The following is a 17,604-nucleotide window of genomic DNA, read 5'->3' as shown; positions in this document are numbered from 1 at the left end:
GATTTCTGAAAGCAAGTGATCTAATCTGACACTTAACCTTTTTCAACTTGTAGCTTCTAATCACCTTCTGGTAGATGAGTGAAGTTATGTTTAAGTGATTTAAGTGTGGTGGCAGTAGAATTTTCCTTCCCCCAGTAATTTCTTTCACGTTTTCCAAAGATCCATGACTACTGATTGAAAACTGTTGTGCTATGGATTTGTTTTATTGGATGCTAGCTGAACCACAGGCTCGGTGACTACATGTGCCTGTTTACTTACTGTAGTAATATCTGTTTTATTCTGACTGACATTGACCCTTTTGATATTTTCCTTAGACAATCTGCTTCATCTTGGTTCATCATCATTCCAGGATAGTGGTGTCCTTGGGGCTCTCTCTTAACATTGACATGGTACAGAAGATTTAAAATCAGGTATTGTTTTGGGTCCTTCTTTCCGGCTAAAATGAAACACACAACCTAGAACTGAATGCAGTTTTTCTTCCCTTCTGTGATTTGTCTCAATATTTTGGTTCTTTCAGCTGATGTTCACAAGGAATAGAGTCACGTGATGTATGAAGGCAAACACATACACTTCTCTGAGGTTGACAATAAGCCCTTGTGCTCATATAGCCCCAAACTGTGCAAGCAGAGGCGACTTAACGGCTACGCCTTCTGTATCAGACACGTTCTGGAGGACAAGACTGCCCCCTTCAAGCAATGTGAATATGTGGCCAAGTATAACAGCCAACGCTGCACCAACCCCATCCCCAAGTCTGAGGACCGTAGGTGAGTTGTGGTTTCCTATCTGCAAAGGGGGAAGTGGCTGGGACAGAGGCTTGAGCTTTATTTAAGCTGCTGCCTGGTTTCAGGATGAGGGAGGAACTGGCTTGTGTGAATTGTATTCCAGGATGTTCCTTTGAGGATTTTGTTTTAAGACCAGTAAACTTTATTTTATTTTCTGTGGGAGTCAAGTACTCGGAGAGAGGGCAGTAACTTAATCCCAAGGAAGTTTATGGGAGAGTTCACTTCTTTTCTCAAATTCACTATAAACTGTGGATCAAACCTGCTACACAATATCAGCTGTTCTAACTCATTTGCTTTGTCACTCACAGTCCATGCTCTTAGAAAGGCCTTCTTGTTTAGCCAGCAGTGCCAAAAGCACACTTCCATCTGCTTTTTTCAGGACAAGCAGTTGAAGATGCTTATCTTCTGGATACGGGGAGCAGTGACACATAGGGACAAATCCAGAATTACAATTCATTGTTGGTGATTTGGTACTGATCTGTAGTGTTGTTTTACTGAAATAAAATAAATATTACTTGATAATGGATGAGCCAGCCAGGAAGGTGCCACATGCTCCCTTTCTTCTTTGCTTCCCTTATTTTTGTCCCCCTCCCTGCCCAAAAGAAGATGCCCAGAGTGCCCAGGTATTAAATTCCTTGCAAAAGATAGTCCTTGAAATTGTTGAGAGCTGGGAATTAAAAGCAGATTTCCTGAACTACAGCCCATACTGTAACCACAAGGGCATTCTTCCTTGCTCTTTAAGACTTCCTGAACACCAGTCTCATTGGTGCTGCTTGGGCTGAAATAGCAGAATTTGTCTAATCTTGTCTGCTGTCGATATATGACTTTATTTTTCAGAGCTGTCACTGCAGGTTTTGCCAGTAACACAGTGTTTAATTAATGTGTGTGTTAACTATCTGAGGCTCGTTCTCATAGAAATGCTTTTTTAAACATAAAATATGAACAAAGTATGCCAAAAAAAAATCAAACCACTATTCACTGACCTTTCACATTATTAGCTGCCATTCACTAACCTTTTGCGTTATTAGCAGTGTTCCCACTGTGCCCTACATATAACTTCCTTCTCAGCTCACAGCTCCCTCTCTTGTCTGAAACAACAGTTGGACTGTGCTCTAAATTAACTTGCACTTCACCTGCCATTTCAGCTGAGGAGACTGATGAAGTGAGAAAAAAACATGAATGTTTGTCAAAAGCTGTAGGGCAAATGCTCAAATGGCACAAGATGAATAACTTTAAGCTGTAATTTGACAGTCGGTGAGTGTTTCTTTGCTACTGTACAATTGAGGCTCTTTGGAAATAAGCTCACAGAAATGGTCATAGAAATTGTTAGCACAAATGGTACACTGTAATTTCAGATGCAAGAGCTGACTGAGCCAGAGTTCCTGTTTACCAGGGGTCATACTGAAAAACAATAGAAGTAATAGTACTTAATGACACTTTTTTACGTCTCATATGTTCCCATGGAATTTGTGATTTTTCTTTACACCTTGAATTGAGTTCACACTTTGTTCTTTTTGATTTTTCTCAACTTAAATTGAAGTGTGGTCATGACATCTGGTGTATGTTATATTAGAATAATTCAATTGCATGTCGAGTGTCACATTACAGTACTTGAAGAGGACAGCAGGTGTCTGAAAGAGAAAATAAACTTTTAATTTCAAATGAGAGGATGTGATAGTTTGAAAGAATATTTTAAAAGACTGTTTCTTGGGGCAGAGTTTAATTTTAACAATAACATTTAATGAATGCTAGTGATAAGACTGTGGCTGTTCTAAACTTCTTTTTTTTTGGCAAGCAAACCTGTATCTGTTTCTTAGGAGACTTTTTTCACACTCCGTTCAATATAAAGATGTTTGCAGTGTCTGAGTTCTTCCCTCATAGCTTTTCATTTTCTGTATACAGAATTACTGTCAGATGGTCATTCTGTCAGTTTTAGACATGTAACTGTACATGATCAGAAGCAGGCTGTATGATGCTCTGACAGCTATCTTCTTTTATACTTTTAGAGATTGTTAAAAAAAAGTGTTTCAAGAAGATGCATACATCATATGCCAATAGCTTCATAGTCTGTCCACAGATAATTGAAAAGAATTACCACTTGACCCCAGACAAATGAGATGCTACCAGCCACAAAGATGGTTAATATGGTGCCATATTATTAGATTTCTTATTAACCATTGAAGTTCTACAAATTAAATCTATTAATAGTGCATAACTTCATTGCCTCATTTGAAGTCCGATTTTTCTATTATCTTGTTTTTTTTAAAGAATATATATATATGTGGGATGATACACACATGGGTTTTATATCTCTGTTTTCTCTGAATACATCTCCTACTTCTTTCTTAGCCAGATACACACAAAGATAATGAAATACAATTTGATTTTTAAATATAGGTTTACTACAATTTACTTGGGTTAAACACTGTTTTGTCTCTAATTCTCCTCACTCAACATAATCTTTAAATAATTTGTTAATATGCAAGCTGCTCCCCAGTTTATTTGAATCTTCTTTTAAGTAAGTGTTAGAAATTTTGATACCAAACTGGGGTGTACTAAGAAGCAGTATACAGTTGTAGGTAAAAAACCTCTGTCTGAATTCTTGCCTTCCCAGTGGATGTGGGAAACTGTCCAGCTGAAGCCTTCAGAGCCCATCGCATTTTGTGTGCCTCATGTTATGATAATTTTAATGGTTATCAACCCACCATATGTGTGGACTTAATTTGACCTTACCTGCACAGAATAAGTGCCTTTGGCATTGAATGAGGAAGGGGAAAATAAACTGTATTAGATACTTACTGTGATACTGTCAGCTGAGCATAACTCTCAGACAGGTTATAGAAGTGGCAAGCTGAGCCTCTAAGTCAGGGTCATCAGGATTGGCTCTTGTAGGGCCAGCTTGACCCTAATGGGTTGCATGCTTAGAGCTATATGAAAAGCCGTGTGCTACTTGTGGGTTCTATTCCTGTCTTCCCAGTAATCTGACTTCCATGGAGCTTGAACTACTAATGCAGACTCTGCAGCACTGTGTGAAGTCAGAGCCAGTTTAGGCCAGGGCCAACTAAAAAGCCATCTGGGAAGGTGCAGGATGGGGAAATGTGTGTGCATGCCCCCCTGGCTGTGCGCAGGGCTAGCGAGAGCCTGACGGGGTTAAGGCTGAGTTGGTGCTAGTGGGAGCTACGCCTAGCCAAAACTGCTTGTGTGCAGTCTTCTTTACCCAGAGAAGACTGAACTGCTCTTCCTGGTTACTTCTTACTCCTCTTAGTCCAAGGTGTAACAGGCTTGGTTATTCTGGAAGATGGGGAGTTGACAGAGCCTAAAGCACAGAGCCAAGTCAGGGTGTACTGGAGTCTGAATGTTGTAGCCTGGCATCCGTGGGTTTGTGTCCAGAGGAGCCAGTTGGCTCTTAGTGATGCAGTATGGTCAGCTCTAAGAGCCAAAGCTTTATCCTCTGCTGTATAAAAATGATTCTGTTAGAGTTAAATGAACAAGCCAAACCCTTAACAGCCTAAAACTCTGAGAATTTTAGCAAGCTTATTACCTTTCCATAGACTTATTCACCTTTTTTATTTTTTTTCTTACTGTTTTTGTAATGAAAACAGACTATCCAGTTCTACCTCCTCACATCAGCACAAGCACTGGATGACAGTAATTTAAATTCTGAACAATATAAGGGAAGAATTTCCATTGAGCAAAACACTCTTTATATTGGCATAAGAGGGAAAAGAATTCCGTTGTGTTTGTTTTGTCTGTTTATTGTTTTTTTTTCTTCTGTCATGCTAAAAGTGCTGTTGTAACTGTTCAAACAAAATATTTTAAAAGGGCTTAATTTTAAATATGGAAACAGTGCTTGTTGACTTTAAGGGAAGCTTTATTGAGCCCTCATTATATAATTTTATTTTTAGAAGTGCATTTCTCAGTATGAATTTACAGTATTCCAGTGTGTTCTAATAAGGACTGCACAAGTTGTTGGCTTTTAGCTTGCTTCATCTAGGTTTATTTATTACTTAAAACATAATGTAATGAAGAAATTATTTAGGCAATAATAAATAGCAGTACTTTTCAGCCTTTTCTGATTTGTGAAACCTTAGGAATGTGGGTCTCTCAAGAAGCTACATATATGGAGACCATTAAAGAGCATATATGAAGTTGCTTTCTCTTTTTTCCCTTTTAAGGACCCTTTAGAGCTGTTCACACATTGTTTCTTTAGAAATGGGTCGACAAGTTGAAAGTGACTAAACGAAAGTGCTAAACCTTTTTTGGGGGGTTGTTTTGGGCTTTTCTGCCATTTTTTTTCCTCCATGAAGACCAGAAATAATATAATTTTAACCTATTTGTTCAGCAAAACTTACAGTTCTCAGATTCATACCGATCAGATTTTAATGAATACCTTCATGGGTATTTTACTATCTCGTCCGTAATTACCTGGATGCAGACATCACTCTTTCCTTGTATCTTTGGTCATCTATAAGTTGTAAGTTATAGATGGGATTCTTCAAAGGCAAGTTCTGATCTGATTGCTGGTGGGTTCTACAGAGGCAGGAGTGCCTGCCTGTGGCATACAGGAAAAGGATCACATTATGGTTCCTAAATTTCTGTCACATGCTGGTTCCAATCAGACAAAATTGAATTGCTTACTTTTTAGTATGTTATGTGTGGCATAAATTACAATTATTTTAGCTTTCATGACAAATTTTCAAAGACTTTTTTGCTTTTCTTTTTTTTTTAATATAATGACTTTGAAAGTTTTTCATATTAGAGGAACTTAAAATCTGTGTTTGTGGATTGTATGTATACGTATTCCTGGCATTGTGTAAATGCTTTCTGGCAGCAGAGAATTTGTTTTAAACTAGATTTTTATTTGAAGAACATTCGGCTAATCCTCTGGCATCAAAATTCTTCATATTAAACTACTAAAACAGAGTTTAAGTATTTATGCTACTTGTTCAGTAAGTGGAAATAGTGATCCTTCACAGCAGATATCTGCTGAGATTGTCCTTATCAGAAACTGCTCCCTACTACAGTGGAATTCATAATAATAATGATGTGTGCATTGATGAAAATGTTAACTACTTCCACTGAAAGAATGGGCAAATGAAAGGAAGTAGTCTTCAATGTACTTTTTCATAGGAGCTTTTGAAATCATCAGTTAATGGCTTGCGTTCTTGCTGCTTTATGTATCAGACTGTCCATTTGTTTTGTTCACTTTGGTTTTTGACTATTTACCCTATTAGAGAGTTAAGATTTTGAATGATCGTGGGTGATTCTCCTATGAATAGTGAATGAAGAATCTTACATCTTAAGATTAGAAATAGTCACTCTTATAAGTTTTTTTTCTGCTCGTTTGGGAGAACCACAGTTACCCGTTGTATTAGAAGCAGTTATGTACACTTTTTATAAAACCTCTTGTGTTTCAATTTATGTTTGCTTGAGATGTGTGTGTGGGTTTCTGTTAAATGATGTCTTGTCTTCAGATTTTACTTATGGGAGTTTTGTTAATAATTGACTGCTTTTATTTTTGAAAGGTACTGCAACAGCCACCTGCAGGTACTTGGCTTTATACCGAAAAAGGAGAGGAAGAAAAAGAATGATCCCATAGAGGAGGTAAAGGTCAGGCATCAGATGGATGCTATGGCCTTCAGTCTGACAGTGCCCACCCTGGCCTTGAAGATGCCCAATGGACTGGATGGGATGTCCCTCTCCCCTCCAGGGGCAAGGCTTCCTCTCCACTACCTGGAGGCAGAATTAGAAGACCCCTTTGCTTTCAATGAGGAGGATGATGACCTAAAGAAAGGGGCAACAGTGAAGAAAAAGTTGCAGAGCAAGTTGGCTCAAAACCGGCAGCGCCAGAGAGAGACAGAGATTTTAAAAGTTCGCCAAGAGCACTTTAGCCCCATTCCTGCACCTTTGCAGCAGCAGCCTCTGCAGCAGCAGCACTCCCATCTGCCACCTTCATCAGCTTCGTTAAAGCCGACAGGGCTACCGCAGGGCATAGTCTGCAAGTCACCTCAACCTCTGAACACCAGCCTACCAATGCAGGGAGTGGCACCCACCACACACACTATAGCACAAGCGCGGCAGTTGTCTAACAAGAGACCTCTGCCTCTCCTGCCACCCGCCAGGGCTCCTGTCACGGACCCGCCAAGGACTGACCGGGTCCTCATGAAAGCCACAGCCTTCTCTCCGCACTCGTCCTGCATGAGCCGGCTACAGAGACTGGTGAAACTGTGCACTCGAAAACAGCAGCTGGACACTGATCTGTTTCCTCATTTAGGTGAGTAGGTAATAGATGCACTGCAGCTGTATTTTTTAACCTGAAACCGAAAGACTAAAGGGGAATGTCTTCCTAGCCCTGTCTGGCATTCCTGTGTGGCCCTTACAAAATAACCCTGAGCTACGTAATCTCTTGGCATTTTCTTTAGCTCTGTTGTCTATGAAGGGAATGCCTGGACCCATCACAGGAGGTTTATGGCATTTTAGTTGTTTATCCTTCTTAATATTCTGTTAACCATTTGAGAAATCAAACTGAGGTGTAGAAAATATTGTTTGGATTATAGAGACCTCATATAGAAGGTTTGCAGCTCAAGTAGTAAAGGTGACACTGGTGGCACCTACATGAGTGGACAAAGTTAGATTGAACGTTAGGTGTGTGACAAGTCCATGTGACAAAATGAACATAAGGAAAAGTTTGGCGATTTGGGCCATCAATCTCTGCAAATTCAAATTTCCAGTTGACTTGACTGGAAAATTGGAACACATGAGAATTTTTCTTGACTGGGCCCTATTTATGTGTAGAATATAGATGAACAAAAGGAAAAGACCACTGCAAAAGGAACAGCACTGCTACAGAAGGTGGTTGGAAGGATGCAGTCTTGTCTGCATACCAGTGCAGAAATAGCCTTCCCCTTACATATCATAATCAATAGCTGCTTGTGAAAATGTAAGCAAATATAACCAAATTGGTGTTATGGTAGTAGTACTCTAGAAAACTTTGAAAAGGCCACTGACCTTTTGGCTGATTTGTCTGATTGTGAATATAGACCTAGGCACACCTATCTGTCCTTTTTATCTTCCTCACCCTCCAAAGTTACTTTTCTGCTTAGTTTTAGATTGTACATTTCTAACAAGTAAAATACTGGCAGGGAAAAGTAAATAGGAGTCTGTGTGATATAAGGAGGAACACCATTTATGATGTTTAAAATAAAAAAAGACTTCAAATAAATCTGGACATTCCCTAGATAATGTCTTATTTAATTGCAAACATCGGTAATTTTTGCTATTTCAATTAACTTTTTCTTAATTTGCTGTTAAAATCTGCCCTTTAGCACTCATGGGATAGTTTGACTGTTTGTTCAGAAGATAATTAGCATCCCATAGAATGTCTCCAAAGGAAATTGTTCTTCAGAAGACAGCTTTGATGGTCCTATATACAGTGCAGATCTTTAGAGGAATGGCAACTCCAGAGGCATTTCTGAGTGTCACAGACCTCAATAGCTTAGAAAATGACCTGTGTTTCAAAAGACTGTAGAAAGATCCCTTTCTGTGCTTAATGTTTTACATTCTCAAGTTGTGAGGAGAATACGTTTTCCTAAAAAAGAGGCACAGTAAAAATAAAAAACAGTTAGACCTATACACATACAGTTAGGCAGGTGCATATCAGTACATGGATGCATTTAGAACAGTTTATATTTGGCAAAGTAAAGGAATTTACATATTAATTACGTGAGAGTGGAAAATTTATTTGTTATTTATTCATTATAAGCCTTAATATTAAAGACTAGTCATGCCGGTTCAGGGGATTTCAGGATTTCTTCTCTATATTTGAGCAGTACTAGAGATGACGGCACAGAATCTTTCAAAAGATTAAGCCAGTTTTATGTGTACCAACATCAGAGCCATGTAACTGGATATTAATGTAACTGCAGTCTTCAGTGTCAGTATAGCCGAATCTGGATTAGATTTTATTCCTTGCTTTCTGCAGTGCCCAGGAGAAGCAAAACAACACAATTTCTGATTTTGTTTTTAAACTTTGGGTAAACAATTTGTTGTATGGTTGTCAATTGGGGACATCTTTATGGAATGATTAAATTGTTTTTTCATTCCCATATGGAAGGGACAACAGGAAAAAGAAACATTTAAGTTGAAAGTATAATTATGACATTTTATCAAGTATCTTAAGGTATCTTAATTTAGTTCAAATGTATGTCTTAAAAATAAGCGCAAGAAATAAATTTGGTAGGATGCTGAAGTTCCTGAAAATTTGGGTTTCTTGTATGTGTGGTTCATGTTTAAGTGCTGGTTCTATATGATGAAGATGTATTCCAAGCATATGCGTGTGTGTGTCTAACTCCGAAAGTATGTGACCAAGTACTGATTGATGCATTTCCCAAATTCAAAGCATCTGGCTTCAGAATCATCTCAGATATAGTTGTTTAGTTTTAGCAAAAATGAAATGCTCCTTAACTCTGTCCATTTTCAAGGAGCACACAAGAAAATGGAAAAGAAAAATGCTGACTTGTAAATGCAGCAATGGGATTTTATCCCATCTGCTGCAAGAAAGTGGCAAGAATGTCACTGGATGTGGGAGAGAGAGTAGGAAAAGCTACAAAAGATGAAGTTCCAGATAAAATGTTCCACCTGAGAACTTACTGGCCTCTTTCTGGCTGTCCTGTTCAACAGCTGTGTGTAGATTGACTAACTGAGGCTGCTGGAGCCCACCTTAAGTTGATCATACTGCATCATCCTTAAGTGAAAACATGCTGCTTGGTGAAAGTGCAGGAGTGTTTGTATCTCTCCCTTTAGCTCTTTCTTCATGCTAATATGTGCATTTGGCAGGCAATTACAGAGACTGAGCAGAGGAACATCCTGGGTAGCTGTGTACCTATCTGTCCGTTCTGCTGTGTCTTACAGTTTTCATATTTTTCTATGTTTTGGCACAGAGAAGGGGGCAGAATATAAACAGAAATGAAATTGGCCTATTTAGATCATATAGTATTAAAATTTACCAAGTAGTCAGTTCTTCATGACAGGGACTTCTCTCTTACCTCATACTTTTATGAAGACTGCAGTATTTCTCTGTGGGTAAGAAAGCTGGTGATTTTTCTTCTACTGTTTATGGATAAAGAAGCCAGTAAGGATTTTAAAAAGAAAACTCAGTTATGACAAAAATCAGTGCATGCTGTTTGCACACTACCACACTTAGAGCTGTTACTGTAGCTTTTCCTGTGTAATTGAGAATACTGCATGATTTAATCAAATGTTAATTATGCTTGCAACTATGCTATACATTCATCTTTTGTGCCTTAGGTTGCTCAGAGGCTTATATAAGGGAGATGCTCTTTTCATCCAACTTCCATGTTTTCAATTCCCTTAGGGCTGGATTGGTCTGAAGACAGTGGAGAAGAGTTGGAGGATTCAGAGCAAACCTCCCCGTACCAGGTTGCGTGGTCTATCCGAGAAAGCCTCGGCTATGAGAGACCTGAGTGAGTATGATTCTTTAGTATTCATGCTGGCCTTGATGGAATAAATCATGTAAATGTGAGTTTCACTTCAAGTGGAGTCAGTGGAACCTAAGCACTTGTTCAAGTGTTTTGATGAAACAAAGGATTGTTTGAACTCATTTGTTTGTAAGAGCTATGGAACAGCTTGTCACCTTCTGTCCCAGTTTCCAGCTAACTTAGAGACCTTTGTGCAGTCTGCTATCAGAAGGATGCATCAGGAAAGGATTTAAGCTTGTTAGCCTAAATTTAATTGAGTTTAGTGGGATTTATTCATGAACTTGTGTGCCTTGATGATTGGAGGTCCTGAATTAGAATCAAATGGGGTTGCTGTTGGTTTCTTGTCTTTCCTACTGTTTGTGAATAACTTTGTTAGCAAACTTGCTACATTTTACTCAGTAATTCTTATGATAATTATGTAGGCTATTGTTTTAATGTGCTTTTTTAAAGGCCATGGTATTTCTTTTTGTAATTAAGTGTTGAATAAACCTCTGTCAATATTTGTGAGCATTGAAAGAAAGTTATGGGATCAAAAGGATAAGCAGAAGCAGGAATTAGCTGCTGGTGCAGAAAGGCCTTTGATGTTCTCCATATACTGCTATGTCACAAATCTAAACTTACAACAGGATATGATAATATATGTCTATTAATGTAAATTTGAAGGTGCACAGTTAAAGCATCCCAAGTATAGTATTATAACAAAACTGTCATATGTTGTTAACAAAGAAATGGGAGTCTCAGTAGAATTTGTTTCTGTAACATGACTCTCATTCGCTATGGAACTGGGCTTTTTGATACTACTACTTTTCCCTATATTTTATATTTTTAACTACCACACTTAGAATAATGATGTTAATGAAACCCTATTTTGTTGTTATGATGTTGTTACAAATTCTGAAACTTACTAGAATTTCCTGACATCTCTGAAGATTGTCCTCAAGGTGAACAACAAAGCTGTATCTCTGTTGTCAGGACACACACCAGGATGCTAAATCTTGAGAATCTTCAGCGCATCAAAGCTATTAAGGAGTGTGTAGAGTCCACTTTTTTTAAAATAAAAGGGTCTTCTTTTGTTATGAGTGACCGTCATTTTTTAGGGGATCAGCAGTTACAGAGTGAGCTCTCACAAACATTACTTTTAACTTAAAAGGCAACTTTTAAATAAAGTGTTTTGGGAAAACATGAACAGACTTTCAGACTTTGATATCAAACATAATTTTTCACAGCAGATATATCTATTAAATAACTTTCCTTGCATTCTTCTTTCTTTGACATTTGATTTGATTCTTCCATAGATCCCTATTTTTTTTGTTAACTTATAAAGGTCGTCTCTGTATGTTTTGTCTTCTGTTTGTCTTAACTTCCTTTGGATTCTTCCTACTCTTTTCACATACTGAGAGAAAATAATACCTTGTCTTGACATTTTCTGTTCCATTCTAGCACTTTGTGCGCCTCAGTTAAATACTGTCTTAACTATGCATGATGGATACATTTTTGTATGCAATTGGCTGCTTTTGGTCTTCCATCAGCCTGCCCAGTGTTAGCTTTTCAACAACTTGTACTAATTTTGATTATCGATAAGCATTCACTTGATGTCAGCCTTCTAAAACTTTAGCTCCTATTCTGAAAACTTCTGTAGAGGTTTTTATTACCTGAAATGTTTCACTTTGACACTTCTGCAGTGTGGTGTGTCTGCTGCTGAAGATGAATTAGTTCAGGCTGTTTCTGGGGGAGATTTGATTTGTCAAAGTGACTCTGTCTTGCTGATCTGGCAGTGCAGACTGGTGACTCCTAAAGTCACATACCTAAACTTACGGGATTTACTTGCTGGTTTTCATGGTAAAATTAAAGCTCTTTTTTCTCTGTTCATTTGTATCTGAGCTTGTGGTCCCCACCAGCTAACTCCATTCTGTCCTTTTCCTTTTGACTCCATGGAAGACAGTGGGAGGAATGCTTCTCAGAATAGACTATTGAAAGAAAGTGAACAGTTAATTTCTGCTTTACTGGACAGCAGGTTCTCAGCATTTCTGCTTGTGTGATTGTGGGGGAAACCTCTATTGAACTTCTCGTGTGATACTCTAGCTGCTCTTAAACTCTCAAAAATTCACCAGATTTGTTTAAAATTAATGTCTTAACAGTGTCCTGGTTTTGGCTGGGATAGTGCTCATTTTCTTCTTAGTAGCTGGCACAGTGCTGTGTTTTGGGTTCAGTACAAGAACAATGTTATAACGCTCTGATGCTTTGGTTGTTGCTAAGTAGTGCTTACCCTAAGTCAAGGACACTTCAGTTCCCTGTGCTCTGCCAGAGAGGGGGTGCACCAGAAGCCATGAGGGACCCCAGCTGGCCAAGGGGATACTCCACAGCCTAGAACACCATGGCCGGTACATAAACTGGGGGGAGCTGGCTGGGAGAGGCCAATCACTACTCAGTGATCAGGCTGAACATCAGTCGGTGTCTGGTGAGCAGTTGTGTTGGGCATCACTTGTGTTTCTTGGTTTTTGTTTTTTTTTTTTCATTACAGTAAATAGTAGTATTATATTTTCCTTTGTTTTCATTAATAAGCTATTCTTAGCTCAAGCCATGAGGTGTTTTTTTTCTGATTCCCCTCCCCATCCCATTGGTGGGAACAGGGAGAAGTGGGCATGCTGGGAGAGGGAGCATGCAGCACGGTGGTACTTAGTTGCTGGATGGGGTTAAACCATGACTACAGTAATACATTTTTTGGTTCACTTGCCTTCTGGCCTTTTAATCTGCAAAATTCATATTGTTGCAATCATCTGTGGAAATGCAGGCCAAATGTTTGCTTTTATTATTCTGTGCTTTAATTTTGAAAAATTGTGTTCCTATGCTCCCAGGATTTCGGGATGCAGTGCTTCGAGGCAGGCACAAATGTTTGAGTTCAAATATCATAGGAGTTGGCAGTGGGCACAGTGCAGGCTGGGTGCTGGCAGAGAAGGTTGCTGGGGTGGGAGGAATCCCTTGTGGGAGCAGCAATTTGGAGAGAAAGCAGGGGCTGTTCCCTGCTGCAGAATACTGAAGCTTCCCCCTAGATTATTTGATTACTGAGTCTGGTATCTTAGAAAGTACTGGAAAACAAATGACTTTTTAACAAAGTGTTTTTTCACTTCCTACACTGAAATATAGATAAAGCAAACATTTCAAGTAGCAAGTTTGAAAAAGGAGTGTGAGTCCCTCCTCATACCAGCTCGCTCAAAGGATCAAATACCAACGCTGTGTTGTCAAAAGTTGGATTTAATAACTCCCAATAAGTAGAATAACTAAAAGAAAGAAGGGAAGGTTCTTCAAAACGCTCTGTAAGGAGGGATTTGAAGTATAGTTACTGGGGTGTCTCAGAATAGAGAGCATGTTCTCCTTGTTCCCTGGTGGTGCCTGGCTGCTTGTGCTACCCTTTTGCTCTTCCTTTCTGCTGCAGCAATAATCCCCCTGATGTTTCCACATGACAGTCTGAAAGGGAAGGGTTGGGAAAAAACATTTTGGATTATCAAATGGCTCGTGTGCACTTTCAGAAATCTTTGTAAAAATGAAATGCCACACATTAAGTTGAACTTCAGAAGTTCCTTATGCAGCTTAGGAGAATAAATAGAATTTGGCAAACTTGTTTATGAAAGAACAACAATAAAAGTATCTTTCATTTTCATGACTTGCCTATTGAAAAAAAAAAGGGAGGTTTTATTTTGATATTTTTATGTTTCTTTGAACATATAAATGTTTTGGCTAATCTTACTGGCCTGGGAACAAAGTTCTGAACAGGCTTTTAGAAACTGTTTGGCTCAAAATAAGCCCTTGCCCACTGCAGGCATGATTTCTTTCTATACCTTTGATATATGTCTTCATCCACTTTCTAAAAAAGATCTCATAAACTGAAGATCAAAAATATTTTAGCAAAAAATGACATTTTTTCTGGCTCTTTCAATGTGAGAGAAGTAAAAAGTCTCAAATATAGAGAAATGTACGTTAAAAAACACTTTCCACCCAAAAGAAACTTATTTCCCCTAAGGAATACTCCTGTTACTATTAATTTTTAACCATATCTAAAATTAAATCAGTAACTTTGTTTTTAAGTCTTGGCCTAGAGCAGTAATGAAATACCTAACATTTTAAACCTACCTATAAATATCCATGTATTCCTTCTTTATTAATACATTGGAAAAAGGAAAATCTAAATTGAATAGCCCACAGTTAATTTTTTATAAACGGGTAGTTTTCCCCAGTAAGCATTCTTTCCTAAGAGATCTTAAAAGTGTATTTTCTTTTAATTTTCAATGTAAAAATATTCTAAACATTACATATGTTAAATATTTTTAACAGGTTATATCTGCTGCTAAGCATGTAATTGCAGAGGTTAATTACTTTTAATTTATGCTTCTTGAAAATAAGCTGTAATCTATTTTAACAGACAAAATACACAGTATGGTTGACTTTACATAAAACTTCATAAAAACGTGCATTTGTGCCAGAGGCAGTGTTTGCTGCTGTGGAGTTTTCGAGGAAAGCAGTAGTGGAGATGGCTGCAGTCTCTTCCATTTGGCGTGTGTGTAAATAGAGTCAGAGTTTCCAGGAGATGAAGTAGGTCTTCAGTATATTGCCTTTTGGGGACAGATCTGCTGTCTGCATTTCTGGATCTTACTTTATTTAGTAAATATCACAGCTGGTATTTCACATCTCTTGCATCTCAGTGGTGGCCTCCTTTGCTCTGCACAGGTTTGGGTGTCAGCTCATGCAGTCCCACGGGCTCTGAACATTGCGAGCTTTTCATTTGCTTCATTTGTTTGGATTTCTCTTCTTTCCTCTGCCCTTTCTTTGTGTTACGATAGGAAAGTTGGCAAAAAGTTTCTCTGTTCTTAGAGAAAAAACTTAAAGGAAAAACTGAACAGAGAGTGTGCTTAGATTCAGCACGTGTATTTTGTCACTCCATGAACAAAAACCTCCTTCTGCAAACTAGTGTTTGTTGTGGAGAACTTCTGGGTAGCTTCATGGACCTTGTTGTTTTAACAAGTTCCAGTGATGATTTTTGGTTTCATGCCTTTTACTTCATTTAACTGAATGTGTTGACATGGTTTGATGGTCTTGTTGATATGTGCCTGGACATTCAGAGAGCCAAGATAAATGGAGAAGGGCTTTCTTAAGCAAACAAAGAGTTGGATTAGTCCTTGATCTGGTCATTGCTTAGCCCTGGTCTGATCTTTCCCTCAGTATCTTTGGAGTTAAATGTGAATTTCTTCTCTGCTTATTGTACTGTAACTCAGCTGCAACTCTGCAACACAGGGAAATCAGTATCAGCTGTTAGCTGTGTTAATCTGTGTTTTGGTTTAAAAATGAATACACCACCTGGCAGAAAAAAAGGAATTGGAAAAAGCAGTTTTGGTACTTGTTAGAATTTGACCATCTTCTCCAGCCTGATCTTTCCTCGATAAATTTCCGCTACACAACTCCCCACCCTTGTCCTCTCCATTAATTGCACTTTGATTTAAGCATTGGTCTCATTTGCTGAGACATTTACAGTAAATAAAGGTTAACAGTATAGATTTATTTTTGAACAGCAGGCTCTAGACATTTACATGTGTCAGACTTGATGATAAATTAATGTAACCTCTAATAATGACATACTAAGAAAGGCAAATACCTTTAGAATTTAAAAGGGATCCTCCTCTTACTATTTCTCAAGCATCCCTGCCTGATTTCAGTGTTAGGATGTTTGCGTGGCTAGAAGATGGATGCCAACTTAACAATTCCATTAAAATGATAAATTAGCTTAGTGGGAAAAAAAACCAGTAGTAACTTAAAGCATATTTGTTTTTATTTTCCCTTCCTCAGGTCTGATGATGACAATGCAGATGACAGGAGTTCCAGGGTGACCAGACTTTGCACTTACTTTCAGCAGAAATACAAGCACCTCTGCCGCCTGGAGCGGGCAGAATCTCGCCAGAAGAAATGCCGGCACACGCTCCGGAAAGCCTTGCTGCAGGCGGCCAGCAGAGAGCCGGAGCGCGCAGGGCAGCTCATGCAAGAACTCCGGAGAGCTACATGTGCTTGTACCAGGTTAGACTTGCAGGACTGTGACTGCAGGAACCTGGGGCTGGGCCAGGGTGGAGATGGGCTGAGCATCCAGAAGCTGAAATGATGAGCTCTGAAATTGGTAGTCATGCGCAAGGCAGAAAATCCATGACACATAAATGCCTGTCAGTGGAGTGAAATAAATGGGGCATACAGAGGTTTCCATGAAGACAGGCCTTCTCCAGCTCTATGTTTTAAAATGTGGGTAGTTTGTTCAGCAGTATCTGGGCCCAAATATCTGGTACTTTACTATGCCAGTAGAAGGTGTGTAGTCTGGTCTGTAGTTCACTGCTTCAATTCAGATTTCATTTTTCAGACAGCTTTTTTTGAAAAGTCTGTATCTCCTCTTAATTATCTTCCCAGCAGACAAATTTAAGCTTATGCTTTTTGTTAGATTTAACTCAATCTAACATTAAATAAAACTTGGCAACAAAATACATAACTTCTAACAACTTTGAAGGTTACCTTCTGTGGGAATTCTTTCTAGATAATGTCAATATCCCTCCAGCTCTCAGCATATGGAGAGTTGGTTGATTCATATTCGTGCAGGAATAGGCTAAGTCTGAACCCTGATGTTACATTTGGGGTATCAGAAGCATCCTTTTGCTGTTGTGGTTTTGCTTTACAGGATGTGTGACTGTGGGGTGTAGTGGATAGTATGACATGCAGATTGGAGCTAGGTACAGAGAGTGTATTCTGTTTAATGGGATGTTTTTGTTCCTTGACAGTGGGATGTGGTTCATGAGAGTTGGAGGGTTTGTTGTTGGGGAGGTGGACTGATGCTGAAGAGCTGCTCTGAGGTGTAACGTAGAAGTCCATTACTGGTTTACAAAGTTGTGTATAAATTTCTCCGAACTTAAACTACAGCAAAACTTCACCTGAACTGACAAGCTCTTGCTGGTTTTTTCCCTATTTTTTTTGCCCTTTATTAAGCAAAAAAAGTTTACATTGTTTTGGGTAGACCAGCAAAGCCAGGTATGCCTGTCATCACTGCTCTGGTCAATTTAAGTAACCACAGAGTCTTTTCAGATACAAAATTTTTCACAGGAGTAATACTGCTTACTTTGCTCAGTCAAAATGCAGTTGATGACAGAAATGGCTGAAGGAAAACAGTCAGGCTACAGACAGCTTTTTGTCAACCTAGAAAACAACGTGTACAGAGGTGCAAGTCAGCCCTGGAATCGCCAGCTTTATCTCCATGAAGGTGACACATGCCTGGAGAGCAGGCTAACCCCAAGCGAGCTGTGTAA

At 38.8% G+C, this 17,604-nt stretch overlaps 1 protein-coding gene across 4 annotated transcripts in view; it reads left to right on the top strand.

The window, feature by feature from the left end:
- INO80D (INO80 complex subunit D) overlaps window positions 1–17,604 on the top strand; it is a 45,974-nt gene that overhangs the window by 9,142 nt on the left and 19,228 nt on the right. For all 4 annotated transcript variants that reach the window (XM_019290423.3, XM_010406664.3, XM_010406665.4 and 1 more), the window contains 5 exons: window positions 315–410; window positions 518–764; window positions 6,308–7,056; window positions 10,156–10,264; window positions 16,115–16,339. In XM_019290423.3, coding sequence (XP_019145968.1) covers window positions 547–764; window positions 6,308–7,056; window positions 10,156–10,264; window positions 16,115–16,339 — 1,301 coding nt within the window. In that variant the 5' untranslated portion in view covers window positions 315–410; window positions 518–546. The remainder of the gene's footprint in view (window positions 1–314; window positions 411–517; window positions 765–6,307; window positions 7,057–10,155; window positions 10,265–16,114; window positions 16,340–17,604) is intronic.

Source organism: Corvus cornix, chromosome 7 (assembly GCF_000738735.6).
Source record: "Corvus cornix cornix isolate S_Up_H32 chromosome 7, ASM73873v5, whole genome shotgun sequence".
In the NCBI taxonomy this organism is placed as follows: Eukaryota; Metazoa; Chordata; class Aves; order Passeriformes; family Corvidae; genus Corvus; species Corvus cornix.
Note: the sequence above shows the minus strand (reverse complement) of the source record. Positions and strands in the feature narration are given on the sequence as shown.